The sequence below is a fragment of the Gobius niger genome (genome assembly GCF_951799975.1).
Source record: "Gobius niger genome assembly, chromosome: 1".
Classification (NCBI taxonomy): domain Eukaryota; kingdom Metazoa; phylum Chordata; class Actinopteri; order Gobiiformes; family Gobiidae; genus Gobius; species Gobius niger.
The window spans coordinates 7,960,699-7,977,598 of NC_136852.1; the positions used below are offsets into that span (position 1 = coordinate 7,960,699).

General features: G+C 44.6%; 1 protein-coding gene across 1 annotated transcript in view; it reads right to left on the reverse strand.

The window, feature by feature from the left end:
• The window catches only part of LOC306976238 (mitochondrial intermediate peptidase-like), a 45,925-nt gene that overhangs the window by 11,761 nt on the left and 17,264 nt on the right, over positions 1-16,900 (reverse strand). The window contains exons 16-18 of the mRNA XM_079574136.1: positions 15,053-15,169; positions 4,594-4,715; positions 1,031-1,104 (exon numbers count right to left, since the gene is read on the reverse strand). Of these exons, the coding sequence (XP_079430262.1) occupies positions 1,031-1,104; positions 4,594-4,715; positions 15,053-15,169 (313 nt within the window). The remainder of the gene's footprint in view (positions 1-1,030; positions 1,105-4,593; positions 4,716-15,052; positions 15,170-16,900) is intronic.

Consider the following 16,900-nt stretch of genomic DNA (forward strand, 5'->3'; position numbering starts at 1 on the left):
ACTGCTTCAAAGGCTTTAAAACCAGTGTTTTTTGGATAAATGTCTGCTTTTACCATATACTAAAGGACAAAACACATTTTATTCCAATAACAGAAAAAATCAGGGATAGCTCCTTTAAATTTGTGGCATTTAAACTAATCTAGTTAATTACTTTTTGCAGTGTTCTCGTAGTCTGGCCGCAAAAGCACTGGTGCACTGTTTGTACGCAAGATACCAGCATCGTCTTGAGCAACGCTGTTGTTGCGCCAGGCAGAAGATCAGGCCCAAAGTCTTTTGGAAGGAGTCGAATCCGCTCCGAGATAACTACTGACCATCTCAAATGTATAGCTTTTCTGTTTATAATGTTTGGAATCAATCTTCTGAACCAGTTACCACAAAGCTGATGAGCCTCAATCCATCCATCCAATACAATTTTTCGAAAGTCAGTGGGACTTTTGAATGGGAATTTTACTCTCAAATCCCAGACGGTTTCAAGGTGAGCGGGAATCTCGATTTATCTATTGGGCTTTTTTTAGATGAGTGACAACAAACAGCACAGCAATGATTGAAAGCCGTGGATAGGTCTGTCGTGTATATGCGTATTGTGAGAGTATCAAACAGCGATGCAATAAAAGAGAAATAAGCCAGAGCTATGACCACTTTCTCAAGTTACTGTCCACAACGTTGCCTCCGTGAACAGTCAAGCAATTACCAACATCTCCTCCAATGACACAAAACCACGCAAAAAAAGCCTCAGAGTTCTGGAAAAGATGAAAAGCTCGTTTTCTACAAAGTTTTCCGTCCGATTCTGAAACAGAGATTCAAGATGGTGCCGCTGAACCGCACGACCCCACAGCAAACAATAGAGGGAGGATAAATGCTTCAACACATGGGCTCCTGCTTTTGTGAAACGGCGGTGGATTACAGGCAAAAGGCGAGTTTAGGGGAATCCTTTAAACTGTTCAAACTTAAATAGTGCAAACAGGAAACAGGAAATAATGTTTTTTGGTGTCTCGATGAGGAGCTTGTGTCACGGTGTTTAGAGCGTTACCTTCCACCATCCGCATAGGCTCCTTCGCTCCTCCGTGGGCCAGCATCTCCCTCCTGTAGCGCTCCCCCATCTCCCTAAAAGATGTGGAGACACAGATTAGGTTTCCATTACAGGTATGCCGTCCCGTCACACTCTATACATGCCTCCCCCTCCTCCCCTCTCCCGCTCCCCCCCGGCTGTGTCTGCTCGCGTGACGGCAGACAGACACCTGACAGGAGCGGCAAGGCCAGACCGTAAACAGGAGGATGAGGAGATCGCTGCGGGGAGAGAGTCTAATTGTTTTGAAAAAACATGGAAGAATGAAGGAAGAACTCAAATACTCAAGTACTGTAGAGTGACTTTGAAAGATTGTATTGCTAATTACAATGTACAAACGCTACAAATGCAGAACTTTCAAGGTTCATTTGGTCAGACACTAGGATTAGAGATTTTGAATAGTTTTACCTTTACAAGTTTCAGCCTCCATTTGAAGGCCATCCTCAGAAGTCTCAGGAACATGTGCATTTTGTGTTTAAACATAATATTTAAGGAAATTATCTGAGATTGCAGGATAAATGGAGACAAACTATTCATAATTTCGGAACAGAACCATGGAGTCTCAAAGGAGGACGATTTATTCAGAGCATCATTTGCTCGTCAATATTAACACTGAGTGCCAATAACGGAAAAGCTTGGTTTCGCGGTTTTCTTTTATTTATTCGAAGCTAGACACTCTAATACACCTTATGTGTGATTTTGGTGGCTCTGTGATGAACAGAAGTGAAATAAAAGACACTATCAAAAAGCCAACATTTCTCTCTCACTCTCTGCAGCGCGTTTGACAAAGCAGAGAGGCTCATGTACAGATTGAAACAGTTGAGATTTTAATGTTTCTCTGAGTTTTTAAATGGTTAAAAATCGGTCCAAGGACGACTGAGAAACATCCGGGTTAAGTCTTCAATCCGAGAACCTGGCAAAAGCGATTCATTTCATAGGCATTTTCCTCTTCCCTTAGTGGAGAGAGGAGTCAATCAGAAAGGAAAGTGTTTCATAAAACACTAATTAGCTTAGAAAAAAACCTAGCCTCTGTTTAGCTTTGGATTTCTCAGGAACCGAGGCATATAGAATTAAACTGTTTTCACCAACGGAGAGCTTCGAGTCTTGTCTTTCAAACGTGTACAATAGATTCCCCTCTGGGGCCAGGACTCCACTGAAAAAGAGATTATTAATCTCAGTGGGACTATCCTGGTTAAATAAAGGTCAATAAATAAATAAATAAAATTATTTTTTTCCTCAATTTCAACTTAATGTTTTGAAAACACAGTGTGGTTCAATATTCTGCAGTTCACATGGTGCGTCTTTGAACCCTGCCCTGCACACTCTCGCTCCGTGTCTGTGTAACGTCTGTGCACCACGCAAGGCAAGGCAAGGCAAGTTTATTTGTAGAGCACAATTCATACACAAGGCAATTCAAAGGCACGCCTCGTTCTCTCTTCCGAGCAAGTCCATGCGCTCGCAGGCTGCTTAGAGTGCGTCCGAAATGCAATGCCACAGTGATGTAGCTGCTTTAGGGAGAGCCCAGACGGCCTTCAGAATATCTTCTTCAGCACTGTTTCATTCATATTGTTACAAACACGACCTTCGTTTTGTAGATCCTGACAAGTTCTAGATCCATTTCATCCTAAAATAGCTTCAAGTTTAGGTTTGCCGTGTGAGGCCATATCAAATTAAACCGTTAATACATCAGGCTGGTTTGTGTTCCTTATAAAGCCCAGCTGACAGACGGGTAAGACTTTCCCCTGTGGCGCAGAGCTGACAGGCCGCTCTCTGGATTCTGTTGCATGTGGTGGAGTCTGGGGGTTGACACAGAACATGACGTTAATATGAAGCGCATGTGGACTTGGCAGGTGTCGGCGGTGGCTCAGCAGAACAGCCTGTATCTGCCTGGACACGGCTCACAGGACTATTTTGAAAAATGAGTCCTGCTTGTGTCTAAAAGTCTTTCCCCCGCAGCTCTCCTCCTGATTATCCTGTCGACCCTGACGCCTTTCACGACGGCTTATTCTCAAGGATGCTCAGTAAAGACTTCGAAAACTGTCATGAATAGTGCGATAATGACATTGTTACAATATTTTACAGATATTATTAATTTACAATCTATTGGCATTAGCATTATCCTTTATGCAGGTTGGCTTAGTGTCTCAATTGCAAGATGGACCTGCTTGAACAGTTTTATAAATTCATTAAAACATACAGTATAGACAACAATAACAACATAAATATCTAAAGATGCAGCGATACCACTTTTTCTCAAACCGATACGAGTACTTTGATTTAAGAACTTGCCGATACCGAATACCGATACGAGTACAAGGCATTTTCTTCAACATACTTTTATTTATTAGTTTTTCACAGCAGATTGGTTAGTAATTAGTTAATTTACTCATTTACATTTCCTTGAGTAAAGTAGGCTACGCTTTTAAGGGTAGTTATATCAAAATTGTGCAGATGCCATTTTATTTATTTTCATTTAATATTATTTTTAATGTTTATTGCACTGTCCATCATAGACAGAACAGCCCATGTCCAAAAGCTCCTTAGTGCTTGTGCTTTATTCATTTATCTATTTTTATTTAACAATAGCATTGAGATGTTACTTATTACTGCAGCTAAATGGTCTCTTTTTGCCTTTAATTCAACTCTGTGTGGATTTTCTCGTGTGTTTAAAGCAAGTTATCCAGTAGCTACAGAGTTTTGACTGTTTTGCTCCAGCTCCTTTTCGCTCAATATAAACATGCTGTATCTCTTTAATTTGGATTTTCTGAGGACTTTTTAGTCGCTGGGTTAGTTTGTCAGATGAATAAGCCCCTGGGCATAAATCGGCGCAAGAATCGCCAGAACTGCTAGCTGCGATTTAGCGGCTAGTTTAGCATCATTAGCAACATTAGCAACATTAGCCTGTATCATGTAAACACTGCAGACTCCACGCTGCAGCACTAACAACATTTAGCTCTGGTTAAATCCAGCACAGACTCTGATTTAGGGAGTGTCGTCTGTAATAAACTCAGCTCTATGTGGATTATTGTATTTCCACTACAGAATTCTCCAGTTTGTTGCTATTTTCACTCCTCAGTGGAGACCTGCTTCCTGTAGGAGCGGCGGCCACATGTCAAGTGATATCGGTTTCTGGTATCGGGACCTCATTAATGAGTACGAGTATGAGTACAAGCATGTGGTATCAGCCCGATAACCAAATATTCATTCAATTAAAACCATTATGCTGTAACCATCTCCTGTGATGAATCTAAGTGCTGAATGGACAACTGCATTCAGAGGCTTTAGTGCAGTGGAATTCATGTCCTGTAATTAGATCAATTCATGACGGAATTTTAATCCTGAAACCACTATAACTGCAGTGGTCACCGTTTGTTCATGTTGATATTTTGGGGGTCGTCACCTGAAAGGTTTGGGAACTCCTTCACTGCATAATATGAACTGAATTACATCCTGCTTTATGGAGAATAGAGCGCGAGATGGTTTTAGCTGCTCACAGTCTGGAGCGGAGGATGGAAAAGCCGCCTCACCTGTTCAGAGGGTCCTGGACGAAGCACTGCTTCCACACCATGGAGGCCACAGCGCGGGACATGAGGTAGGAGTAGTACTTGGCGCCGTAGCCAATGAGGTGACTGAATCTCAGCTGCCAGGCCTGCAAAAGAAGTCACAACACAGCTCTCACTGATGCTTTCCACAAGAGGCTAAGACAAAGCTTTGATTATGGGTTTACGAGACAATTTTGGACTCTAGTCTTGTCCAAAATGTCCAGATATTTTTTTCACAAAAGGTTGGATATTAAACAGAAGTTGAATTCTGGGGTATGAAGCCTTGATGAAAGAAGTTTTAAGGTCCCCAATATCTATTCGGAAAAGAAAAAGGAATAGAGCATTTCTAATCCCATGCCAGTCTAATCCTCAATTCAATTTGATTTATGTTTTTGTTAGAAACATGAGACTGGATTTTGATAATTTAAAATGGACAAATCCTGCACATGGGGCTCAAAACACATTTGCAAAAACATGGACACAGGCAAAGTCCTAGTTTTAGTTCTTTTGGACCTGAGCACCGCCTTTGACACAGTGGAATATGGGATATTACAGGTCACAAAACTGAATGGGAATCTCTGGTTCAGCTCTAAACTAGTTCAAGTCCCATCTCAAGGACAGGACGTACTTTGCTGAAATTGGCAACTGTGTCTCAAACAAAATTGCCATGAATTGGGAGTCCCCCAGGGGTCAATCATGGGACCCCTCTTATTCAACAGACACATGTTTCTATTGAGTCGGCTAATAAACAGCAATAATGTCATATCGGCTCAGATCTATGTTTCAATGACAACAGGTGAACATGGGCCTGTAGATACACACTGTCACTGCATCCAACAGACACTAAACAAAACTGAGATCATTGTTTTCGGCCCACAGACACAAAGAGAAAGTGCTTTCAGTCACCTTGAGTCTCTTCCTCTAAAACTGGTTAGACATCTAGGAGTAATAATGGACACAGACCTGAACTTAAACAGCCACATCAAAGCAATAACATCATCAGCTTTTTATCATTTGAAAAACATTGCCAAGATCAGAGGAAGAGTTTCTAAACCAGACTTAAAGAGACTAATCCATGTATTTTTCTTCAGCAGGTTAGATGTGGAGAACAGTTTCGTGCTTATCCTATGATGCAATGTAACCAAGGAAGGACAGATCATAGCTTAAACAGTAGAAGAAGAAACCAGGAAGATATTACCACGTAAAAACTGGGTGGGAATCTCTGGTACAGCTCTAAACTAGTTCAAGTCCCATCTCAAGGACAGGACGTACTTTGTTGAAATTGGCAACTGTGTCTCAAACAAAATTGCCATGAACTGGAGTCCCCCAGGGGTCAATCCTAGGACCCCTCTTATTCAAACTACACATGCTTCCATTGGGTCAGCTAATAAACAGCAATAATGTCACATTCACACACTGACAACAGTTGAACATGGGCCTGTAGACACTCTCTGTCACTGCATCCAACAGATCAGTTTATGGATGCAAAACAAATTTCTCCAACTAAACTAAGACAAAACTGAAATCATTGTTTTCGGCCCACAGACACAAAGAGAAAGTGCTTTCAGTCACCTTGAGTCTCTTCCTCTAAAACTGTAGAAATGTAGGAGTAATCATGGACCTGAACTTAAACAGCCGCATCAAAGCAATAACATCAGCAGCTTTTTATCATCTGAAAAACATTGCCAAGATCAGAGGTACAGTGTCTAAACCAGACTTAGCGAGACTAATCCATGCATTTTTCTTCAGCAGGTTAGATGTGGAGAACAGTTTCGTGCTTATCCTATGACGCAAGATAACCAAGGAAGGACAGATCATAGCTTTAACAGTAGAAGAAGAAACCAGGCAGATATTACCACGTAAAGATGATGCTTTTGACAAGGTTATAATTTAGTTTAAAGCACAAAAGAAGTCGAGTTTTGCACGGTATGCCTCATTTAAACAGCAATCGATTCTAAAAACCTTTCTCAAAGCGTATAAAAGTTAATTGTGTGGCACCCTTTCATGACCGTTCGAGGACTATGCCCAGACTAGTTCTCCAGCTGAACCACCTCGGCGCTGCGGAGAGCAAACACGGCTTTCATCTCTCTCCCATTGTCTTTGTGGTCGCCATTATATCGACTTGGCAAAAACACCCTTCCGCTGCCATCCCGAGGCAGAACCATCCCGACCTGCCAACTTAAAAAGACAAAATGCGGAAACTCCTAAACGCCAAAAAAGCCCCCTCTTTCATGCTCCTCTGTTCTCTGTGGTGGCGGTGCCTTCGGGGGCCCACTCTCCGAATCTGTAAAAAGATGAGCTTCCTTTTATGATGCGTTTTTTTTGTGAGTGGGGGATGTCAGGGGATTTCAGCTGGCAAACACAACACAGCGCCTGGAAACAGCTGGAGGAGGCAGTAACCGTTCAAACCTCCCGGATGAAAAAAAAACTTCAAGCGGGATAATGATTAACACTTCATCTGCGAGTTAAACGAGTGTCCGTCGGGAGCGTTTTCAAAAGCGATAACAGATGTGAGCGCTGGGGCTACAGAGTGACCCGACAGTGCTGTAAACGACTGAGGAGGACACATGGGACTGCTTTTATAAAGGCTCCATTATGGGGTTGAGTCTGAGCACGTCCAGTCGACTTAAGACAAATAAAACCAACGGTTGTTAAGATTGTAAATGATAAATGGTTCAGTTGATTATTAATAAGTGAACCCGTAAAATATTAATAAGCTGTTGTAAAATGTTATGTCTACTGCTTGTTTTTAGACGCTGCAGGTGAATAGGGAAACTTTTTCAATTTAGAGATATCAATGTGAAACGTTTGCTGTAGATTACTGGAATATGTATGAGGAAAAAATGTATTGCAAGTTTTGCTAAAAATGCCCAAAATGTACGATATTTGTGGCAACGAAATCTGAATAATGGATCGAGCCAGGTATCAATTTATGGCTTTATTTTGTTGTCGTATTACTTACAAAGAAGAGATTTTGGAAATCTTATTTAGTTTAACATCAGCTGCTTAATAGTGGAATAGTGGAATAAATAAGGCTATGGGAATTAGATATTGAATCTTACGCTGAATAAAACCCCTTAAAAATATTGTTCAGTCCAAGCAGTGCTTGATTTGTAAATTAGTATTTTCAGGAACACTTTTGTTCTGATGTGATGGATTGGGGGAACAGGCCAAAACATTTGCCGGAACACTCTCATTAGACACCATTATATCAGATACATTTTTTGCCGGATCCCCCAAAATATTTCCCGGATCCTTTAACCTGAAAAAATTGAATTGGGGGAATGCGTTCCCCCAAACGGGGAATCAAATTAAGCACTGAGTCCAAGGCTGAAAAGCATGAAGTCTCTAGGAGCTACTTACGTGGAGATGTTGTCGCACCAACGTGAGAAAAATGCATTTTGAGAAAAATGCCCTTAAAATTACGATTTCCCAAATAAATTGTTATTGTGAAGATTAGGTTTTTTGAAATTTTATATGTAAAGAGACCAACCCCGAAAAAAAGGCTTTGCCTGTGGGTTTACCTTAACCCGGAAAGTCCTGATTTATAACATTTCTGCAACGCAGAATCTGAGTCTTCCAGTCGCTGTATTCCATGAGGCACATGATGTAGTTTTGTTTAAGGAACAGGCCACCGTTTTTCCATACTGAGATATGTTCTTATCTGAGCTTAGACGAGTTGATGGGTACCTGTCTGGTCTTTGTGCGTGCCCTCAGTCACGCAAAAAGGCCAAAGAAGAAGATGTTGTTAGCATTTAGCCTCTCCTTGGCTCCTCCATGGGACCAAACAGGGGTGAAGTTAGAAGCGACCAAGCTCTTCCACGTTTCCCCTATTTAAATATGTCTGTGCAGTAAAGTTTAAGTGCGCCCAAGGTGTTATTACGCCTTACGATATAGTTCCCCTTTTTATTCACTTAGAAAATCAACTCATCATCATGCTACTTTTTTTCTGAATGTATTTGGCTAAAAGGACAGATCTTTACGTGTATTTTTGAGACAGATAGGAAGTCCTTTTCAGCGTCTTCTTGCACAAATCTTGTCAGAGCCTGTTGAATCCTTCCTTTTCCTCACTTCAAATCCTTTATGACCTTCCTTGCTTTTTAATCTTTCAGTATCAGCGCGGCCCTAGTTTATTGCGCGTGACTGAAAACACAAGCCTCATTTTCCTCCAGCCGCATCCACCTTTAACGAGGCCCTGACGGAGGAAAAGGGAAAAGAGGAAGAAACACGCGGTCGTAAAGCGCCGGAGCCAAGAATCGCAGATTAGAGAAATGTCAACAAAAGCCAGCGGAACGTCTGACTTTCTGCCATATACTTCCAAATATTATTCCCGTCTCAAGGGCCAGCATGTGTTCTGTATTACACACAGCTGATGCGCGCTCACATCCAGGGCGAGTGACGGCGCTCCCTAAACTATACATGTCAGCGTGCACCCAGTGTTTACAGTCTGGGGCCCTCGAGAACCTATTAGCCACTCCACTGTCCCGCTTCACAGAGGAAACTGGATTCAAAAGCTGCTGCAGTCAATGAAAAGGACACACAAAAAAGACAAATTCCATCTAAACAAACTAAAAGCTTGCTCAGTTTTGCTAAAATGCAGCGTTTATTTCAACTCAAACGCCACTTACTGTTCTGCTTCTTGTGAAACTTGAGGTGAAAAACACAATCGTGGGTGTGTGAAATCTGGAGGAGGTTTCTTTAGGTTTTTGCTTCTGTAAAATTCCAAACTTTGACAAGCTGCAACTTCTCAACCGTTTGCCCAAAATGAATTACATTTACAGGGTTTAAGGCACACATTGTGGATTATTGCAGGTTTTACGGTTTTACGGTAATGGCTTGCCCAATATTGAAAACATTACATTTAGTCCATAATTAGGATCTACCTAATTTCACAAAAATCATCCAACTGTGATATAGCAACTCATGTACTTCATTAATGACTAGGCCTTACATTATGTTTTTTATTTCAGTAGCCATTACTTTAATAATACTTGGTTTACGATACCTGAACGATACTCTTTTTGATACCTATACTACTATCTGTCATCTAGAAACAGAAAACCGAACAATAATATTCCATAAAATACTCTTTCTTTTGAATTTCCCTGGACCCAACGGGCATCAAAACGTTGTCTCTAAAGATATATTTATTTTATTTATTTGACAGGGGCTGTGTACAGGAGCATTAATCAGAAAAGATGCTTTGTACCAGACTTTAGCTCTTGGAGCAAACTTCTATCTGCAGCAGTGTTAATTTTGACAACATATTTTAATTTAGTTTTAGTCTTAGTCTTTTGACGAAAATGTAATTCGATTTTAGTCTAGTTTTAGTCAAAAAAATATCTTCAATTTTAGTCTAGTTTTAGTCGACTAAAATTGCTAGTAAATTTAGTCGACTAAATTTAAGACGAATTTAGTCGACTTTGCATTGATAATCCATCCATCCATCCATCCATCCATTTTCTTCCGCTTTATCCGGGGCCGGGTCGCGGGGGCAGCAGTCTCAGCAGAGATGCCCAAACTTCCCGGTCCACACACACCTCCTCCAGCTGTTCTGGGGGGACCCCGAGGCGACACCAGGCCAGCTCGGAGACATAGTCCCACCACCGTGTCCTGGGCCTTCCACGAGGCCTTGTCCCACTAGGACATGCCTGGAACACCTCCCGCGGGAGGCGACCAGGAGGCATCCGAAACAGATGCCCGAGCCACCTCAGCTGGCTCCTTTCGACGTGAAGGAGCAGCGACTCTACTCCGAGCTCCTCCCGGGTAACTGAGCTCCTCACCCGATCTCGGAGGGTGCGCCCAGCCACCCTGCGAAGGAAACTCATTTCGGCCGCTTGTATTCGCGATCTTGTCCTTTCGGTCATGACCCAAATCTCATGACCATAGGTGAGGGCGGGAACGTAGATCGATCGGTAAATCGAGAGCTTTGCCCTCCGACTCAGCTCCCTCTTCACCACGACAGACCGATACAGCGACCGCATCACTGCTGACGCCGCACCGATCCGTCTATCGATCTCACGCTCCATCCGTCCCCCACTCGTGAACAAGACCCCGAGATACTTGAACTCCTCCACTTGAGGCAAGGACTCCCCACCGACCTGAAGAGGGGAAGCCACCTTTTTCCGGTGGAGAACCATGGCCTCGGATTTGGAGGTGCTGATCCTCATCCCGGCCGCTACACACTCGGCTGCAAACCGCCCCAGTGCGTGCTGAAGGTCCTGGTTCGTTGAAGCCATCAGAACAACATCGTCCGCAAACAGCAGAGATGAGACTCTGAGGCTCCCAAACCGGACACCCTCCGGCCCCTGGCTGCGCCTAGAAATTCTGTCCATAAAAGTAATGAACAGAACCGGTGACAAAGGGCAGCCCTGGCGGAGACCAACACGCACCGGGAACAGGTCTGACTTACTGCCGGCAATGCGAACCAAGCTCCTGCTGCGGTCATACAGGGAACGGACAGCCCTTAGCAGAGGGCCCCGGACCCCATACTCCCGGAGCACCCCCCACAGGGCACCACGAGGGACGCGGTCGAACGCTTTCTCCAGATCCACAAAACACATGTGGACTGGTTGGGCGAACTCCCACGAACCCTCGAGTACCCGATGAAGGGTATAGAGTTGGTCCAGTGTGCCACGACCAGGACGAAAACCGCATTGTTCCTCCTGGATCCGAGGTTCAACTATCGGCCGGATCCTCCTCTCCAGCACCCCGGAATAGACCTTACCGGGGAGGCTAAGGAGGGTGATTCCTCTGTAATTGGAACACACCCTCCGATCCCCCTTCTTAAAGAGAGGGACCACCACCCCGGTCTGCCAATCCAGGGGCACTGTCCCCGACCGCCACGCGATGTTGCAGAGACGTGTCAGCCAAGACAGTCCTACAACATCCAGAGACTTAAGGTACTCAGGGCGAATCTCATCCACCCCCGGAGCCTTGCCACCAAGGAGCTTTCTCACCACCTTGGTGACTTCAGCCCCGGTGATGGGCGAGCCCACCTCCGAGTCCTCAGCCTCTGCTTCCTCATTGGAAGACGTGACGACGGGATTGAGGAGGTCCTCGAAGTACTCCTTCCACCGCCCGACGACATCCCCAGTCGAGGTCAGCAGCCCCCCACCCGCACTGTAAACAGTGTTGGTGAAGCACTGCTTCCCCCTCCTGAGGCGCCGGATGGTTTGCCAGAATCTCTTCGAGGCCGACCGATAGTCTTCCTCCATGGCCTCCCCGAACTCCTCCCAGACCCGAGTTTTAGCCTCCGCGACCGCCCGAGCCGCAGCACGCTTGGCCTGCCGGTACCTCTCAGCTGCCTCAGGAGTCCCACAAGCCAACAAGGCCAGGTAGGACTCCTTCTTCAGCTTGACGGCATCCCTTACTTCCGGGCGCCACCACCGGGTTCGGGGATTGCCGCCGCGACAGGCACCAGAGACCTTACGGCCACAACTACGAGCAGCCGCATCGACAATGGAGGAGGAGAACAGAGTCCACTCTGACTCCATGTCCCCCGCCTCCCCCGGAATCTGGGTGAAGCTCTTCCGGAGGTGGGAGTTGAAGACCCCACTGACAGAGGGATCCGCCAGACGTTCCCAGCAGACCCTCACAACACGCTTGGGCCTGCCAGGTCTGACCGGCTTCCTCCCCTGCCAGCGGATCCAGCTCACCACCAGGTGGTGATCAGTTGACAGCTCAGCCCCTCTCTTCACCCGAGTGTCCGAGACACGCGGCCGGAGGTCAGACGACACAACTACAAAGTCGATCATCGACCTCCTGCCTAGGGTGTCCTGGTGCCACGTGCACTTATGGACACCCTTGTGCTCGAACATGGTGTTCGTTATGGACAAACTGTGACTAGCACAGAAGTCCAATAACAGAACACCACTCGGGTTCAGATCGGGGAGGCCGTTCTTCCCAATCACCCCCTCCCAGGTCTCACTGTCGTTACCCACGTGGGCGTTGAAGTCCCCCAGCAGAACAATGGAGTCCCCAGTCGGAGCACTATCTAGTACCCCTCCCAGGGACTCCAAGAAGGCCGGGTACTCTGCACCGATGTTGGGCCCGTAGGCCGAAACAACGGTGAGAGACCTGTCCCCGACCCGAAGGCGTAGGGACGCGACCCTCTCGTCCACCGGGGTGAACTCCAACACGTGGCGGCTGAGCTGGGGGGATATGAGCAAACCCACCCCAGCCCGCCGCCTCTCCCCGCGGGCAACTCCAGAAAAATGGAGAGTCCAGCCTCTCTCCAGGAGTTGGGATCCGGAACCCAAGCTGTGCGTGGAGGTGAGCCCGACTATATCTAGTCGGTATCTCTCAACCTCCCGCACAAGCTCAGGCTCCTTCCCCCCCAGCGAGGTGACGTTCCATGTCCCGAACGCCAGAAGCTGTGCATGCGGACCAGGTCGTCGAGGCACCTGCCTCTGACTGCCACCCAGTCCTCTCCGCACCCGACCCCTACGGATCCCTCTGCGGGTGGTGGGTCCACAGGAGGGCGGGCCCACGTCGTCCCTTCGGGCTGGGCCCGGCCGGGCCCCGTGGGCAGAGACCCGGCCACCAGACGCTCGCGTTCGGGCCCCAACCCCAGGTCTGGCTCCAGGGTGGGGCCCCGGCTGCGCCATGCCGGGCGACGTCACGGTCCTTGAATATTGTACGTCCATAGAGATCTTCTGAACTGCTCTTCGTCTGACCCGTCACCTCGGACCTGTTTGCCATGGGAGACCCTACCAGGGGCATAAAGCCCCAGACAACATAGCTCCTCGGATCATTCGGGCACTCAAACAACCCCAGCACGTTAAGGTAGCAGTTCATGGGGTTAATCAATCAATCAATTTAATCTTGTTCCTCTGCTTCATGGAGCTGCTCCACATGAACAAAGCTCAGAGCTGATCCTTTGGCAGAGAATTTACATGATCTGAGGCTCTTTCAGACGCTCAATAGAAGTTTGGATGATTTTAGTCTCTCCTTTTCATTTTTATTTAGTCTTATTTTAGTCGACTAAAATATCTGGACATTTTAGTCATAGTTTTAGTCTCATGAAAAACTTTTAATTTAGTTTTAGTGCAATTTTAGTCGTCAAAAATATCACTTTGACTAAAATTAAGACTAAATATTTTAGTCGACGAAATTAACACTGATCTGCAGTCCCCGATACCTGCCCCAGTACATGCTTTCGTTATTTTTTCTTTACCAGTAGAACCTAAACTTTTTTCGATAGCATACTGGTATCGTTTAACGCCCTACTGGCCATTAAAGGGATATTTCAGGATTTTTGACATAGGGCCTCATTTCCTAGTTATCCAGAGTGTTGCTGATTTCTGGAATTTCTTTTTGTAATTCATGCAGTTCTTATGTTTGAAGAGTTTTGTGGTGCAAGGCTAGCGCATTTCTATGGTATCAGCTAGCCTGCATTAAAAACAGTTTGACCCGCTCCACAGTGCACCTGAGGCAAATCACTTATAACGCCAGACTAACCATATAAATGTCTGTGTCGATAGAATAATTTTTGGAATATAACTGACCTTGCATCACATGAATGATCGCATTTTGAGGGACTATTTTCTAGCAGATCACTCCGCCGCTGCGTAGCTTATGCAACCACGAAGCTGATGCTGCTCAAATATAAGTTATTTTAGATGCAAAATGGTTAAAATTATTCTATCGACACAGACATTTATATGGTTAGCACATAATGACAAAGTTCAGCTTCAGCAATAGATGAAGAAACAACCAAGTTACATTTCCCAAACCAGCAGGAATAAAGTTTGTATAACAAGCTTATAAAAGACAATTTTGTAAGATATGTCCCCTGGAAAGGACAGTTACTTATGTTGAGTGAATAATTTCCTGCTCTGATGTGTTGTTGCAATAAATCACCTCAGATCATTATCATCAAAACATCACACACACAGCTGCTGATTTCCCACAATATTTAGCTGAAATGAGAAAAACAATCCGTCTAAAGTGTCTCTCATAGGTATCAGTTTCCTGCTTAAACATTTGAAGATGAGCGGAAAAGCTACATCTAAGATATAAACCACCAAAGGCACAAAACCTATGAGGAGTAAATGACCAGAAACTGCGCAACACAGCAGTTCTTTAATGTCTATTCAAGATGGTTCCCACATAATCACAGCCTTCAGTGCTTTGTGCGAGCCAATCCAGACCAAGTTATGAGTATTTCTTGGATTCTTCCTCCCGCCACAGCTGCAAAAGTCGGGGAATAGTGAGCTCGTTTTTGTTTTTTTATGAAAGGCCTGGGATGAAAAGTTTCAGAATATTTCCCCCGGGGAGATCTCACTCGACCGTGAGCTTCAAACAGGCTTTAATCCGCTAATGGCGAGTGGAAAATCTTTAAAAGTTCCATCAAAGAACTCGTGATTTTCGCTCGTAATTAAATTTGACGTATAAAGGTGAAACAGTTACAAAAGGAGAGGGGGTTTAAAGGGGAGAATACCGTGTTGGGAATATAGGGAAGCCCGTAGAACTCGTGCTGCATGTCCCGGATGATTTCTGTGGTGGAGCGGTTCTGGGGGACGCCGTGGTAGATCTGGTCCAAAACTGCATAGAAAATCTGCAGAAAAGAGAAGAAAAAAGGTGTAAGTCAAATTGAATGCTTTTCGATGTCATTCTAAAATACTGCTAAAATACTATTTTATATTTTATTGCCATTATTGCAAAAAAATCAGTGCATATTCAATTAAACAGAGGATCAGATAGAGAGAGAGACACAGAGAGAGAGAGAGAGAGAGAGAGAGAGAGAGAAATAGAGAGAGATAGAGATTGACATAGATAGAGATAGAGAGATAGAGGGAGAGAGATAGAGAGATAGAGAGAGATAGAGGGAGAGAGAGAGAGATATAGAAAGATAGAGAGAGAGAGAGAGAGATAGAGAGAGATAGAGAGATAGAGGGAGAGAGAGAGATATATAGAAAGATAGAGATTGAGAGAGACATAGAGATAGAGATTGAGAGAGATAGAGACTGAGAGAGATAGAGAGAGATAGAAAGATAGAGGGAGAGAGATAGAGAGAGATAGAGGGAGAGAGAAATAGAGAGAGATAGAGGGAGAGAGAGATAGAGGGAGAGAGATAGAGAGAGAGAGATAGATAGAGGGAGAGAGATAGAGAGATAGAGGGAGATAGAGATTGAGAGAGATAGAGAGAGATAGAAAGAGATAGAGATAGAGGGAGAGAGATAGAGAGAGAGAGATAGAGGGAGAGAGATAGAGAGAGATAGAGGGAGAGAGAGATAGAGAGAGATAGAGGGAGAGAGATAGAGAGAGAGAGATAGATAGAGGGAGAGAGATAGAGAGATAGAGAGAGAGAGACAGAGAGAGAGAGATAGAGGGAGAGAGATAGAGGGAGATAGAGGGAGAGATAGAGGGAGAGAGATAGAGGGAGATAGAGGGAGAGATAGAGGGAGATAGAGGGAGAGATAGAGATAGAGAGATAGAGGGAGAGAGATAGAGAGAGAGATAGAGAGAAAGAGAGAGAGATAGAGAGAAAGAGAGAGATTGAGAGAGAGCGACTGAGAGAGAGAGAGAGAGATGGAGGGAGAGAGATAGAGAAAAAGAGAGATTGAGAGAGAGCGACTGAGAGAGAGAGATATAGATATATAGATAGATGGATAGATAGATAGATAGATAGATAGATAGATAGAAATAAGTCATAAAGAGCAACAAAAACATGATAAAAATTTGCCGAAACTACAACAAAAAAGCAATGAAAGAAGTAAAAAAAAAGTGATGACAACGCTGCAACAACGCTGCAACAACGCTGCAACAACGCTGCAACAACGCTGCAACAACGTGACGAAAAAGATCAGTTTTGTAGGTTACACTGGCCGTAAGCTTTTAGATTTGGGTAAAGCTGAACTGTAGAAAATGCACTTGGTTAAGGCGAATTATGAAAATAAGTTGCTACAGAGACATGGAGAGGAGCAAAGTGGTTCAACAGTCCATAAATACTTTTAAAAAATGACAATGCTAACCAGGAAGCTAGCGCTAGCTTCATGCTACATTATGTTAACGTTAGCAAGTGGCCATTTATCGCTTCTACTAAACAATTTGCAGTGAAAAATCCTCCACATTGACCTGATTTTGGCTTGACTTTATTAGTATGTGATAAATACTGAATGTTTATAAAAGAAAACAGATAAAAAGAGAGAAAAATTGTGTCCCCTTAGGCTAAGCCACTCCCCCTTGTATGACACATTGCTCTCTGTATCTATCCCCAAGTTATTTTATACTCATTGTAGACTTCTTAAATGTGCAGGACATTCATGTAATAGTTTCCCACCATACA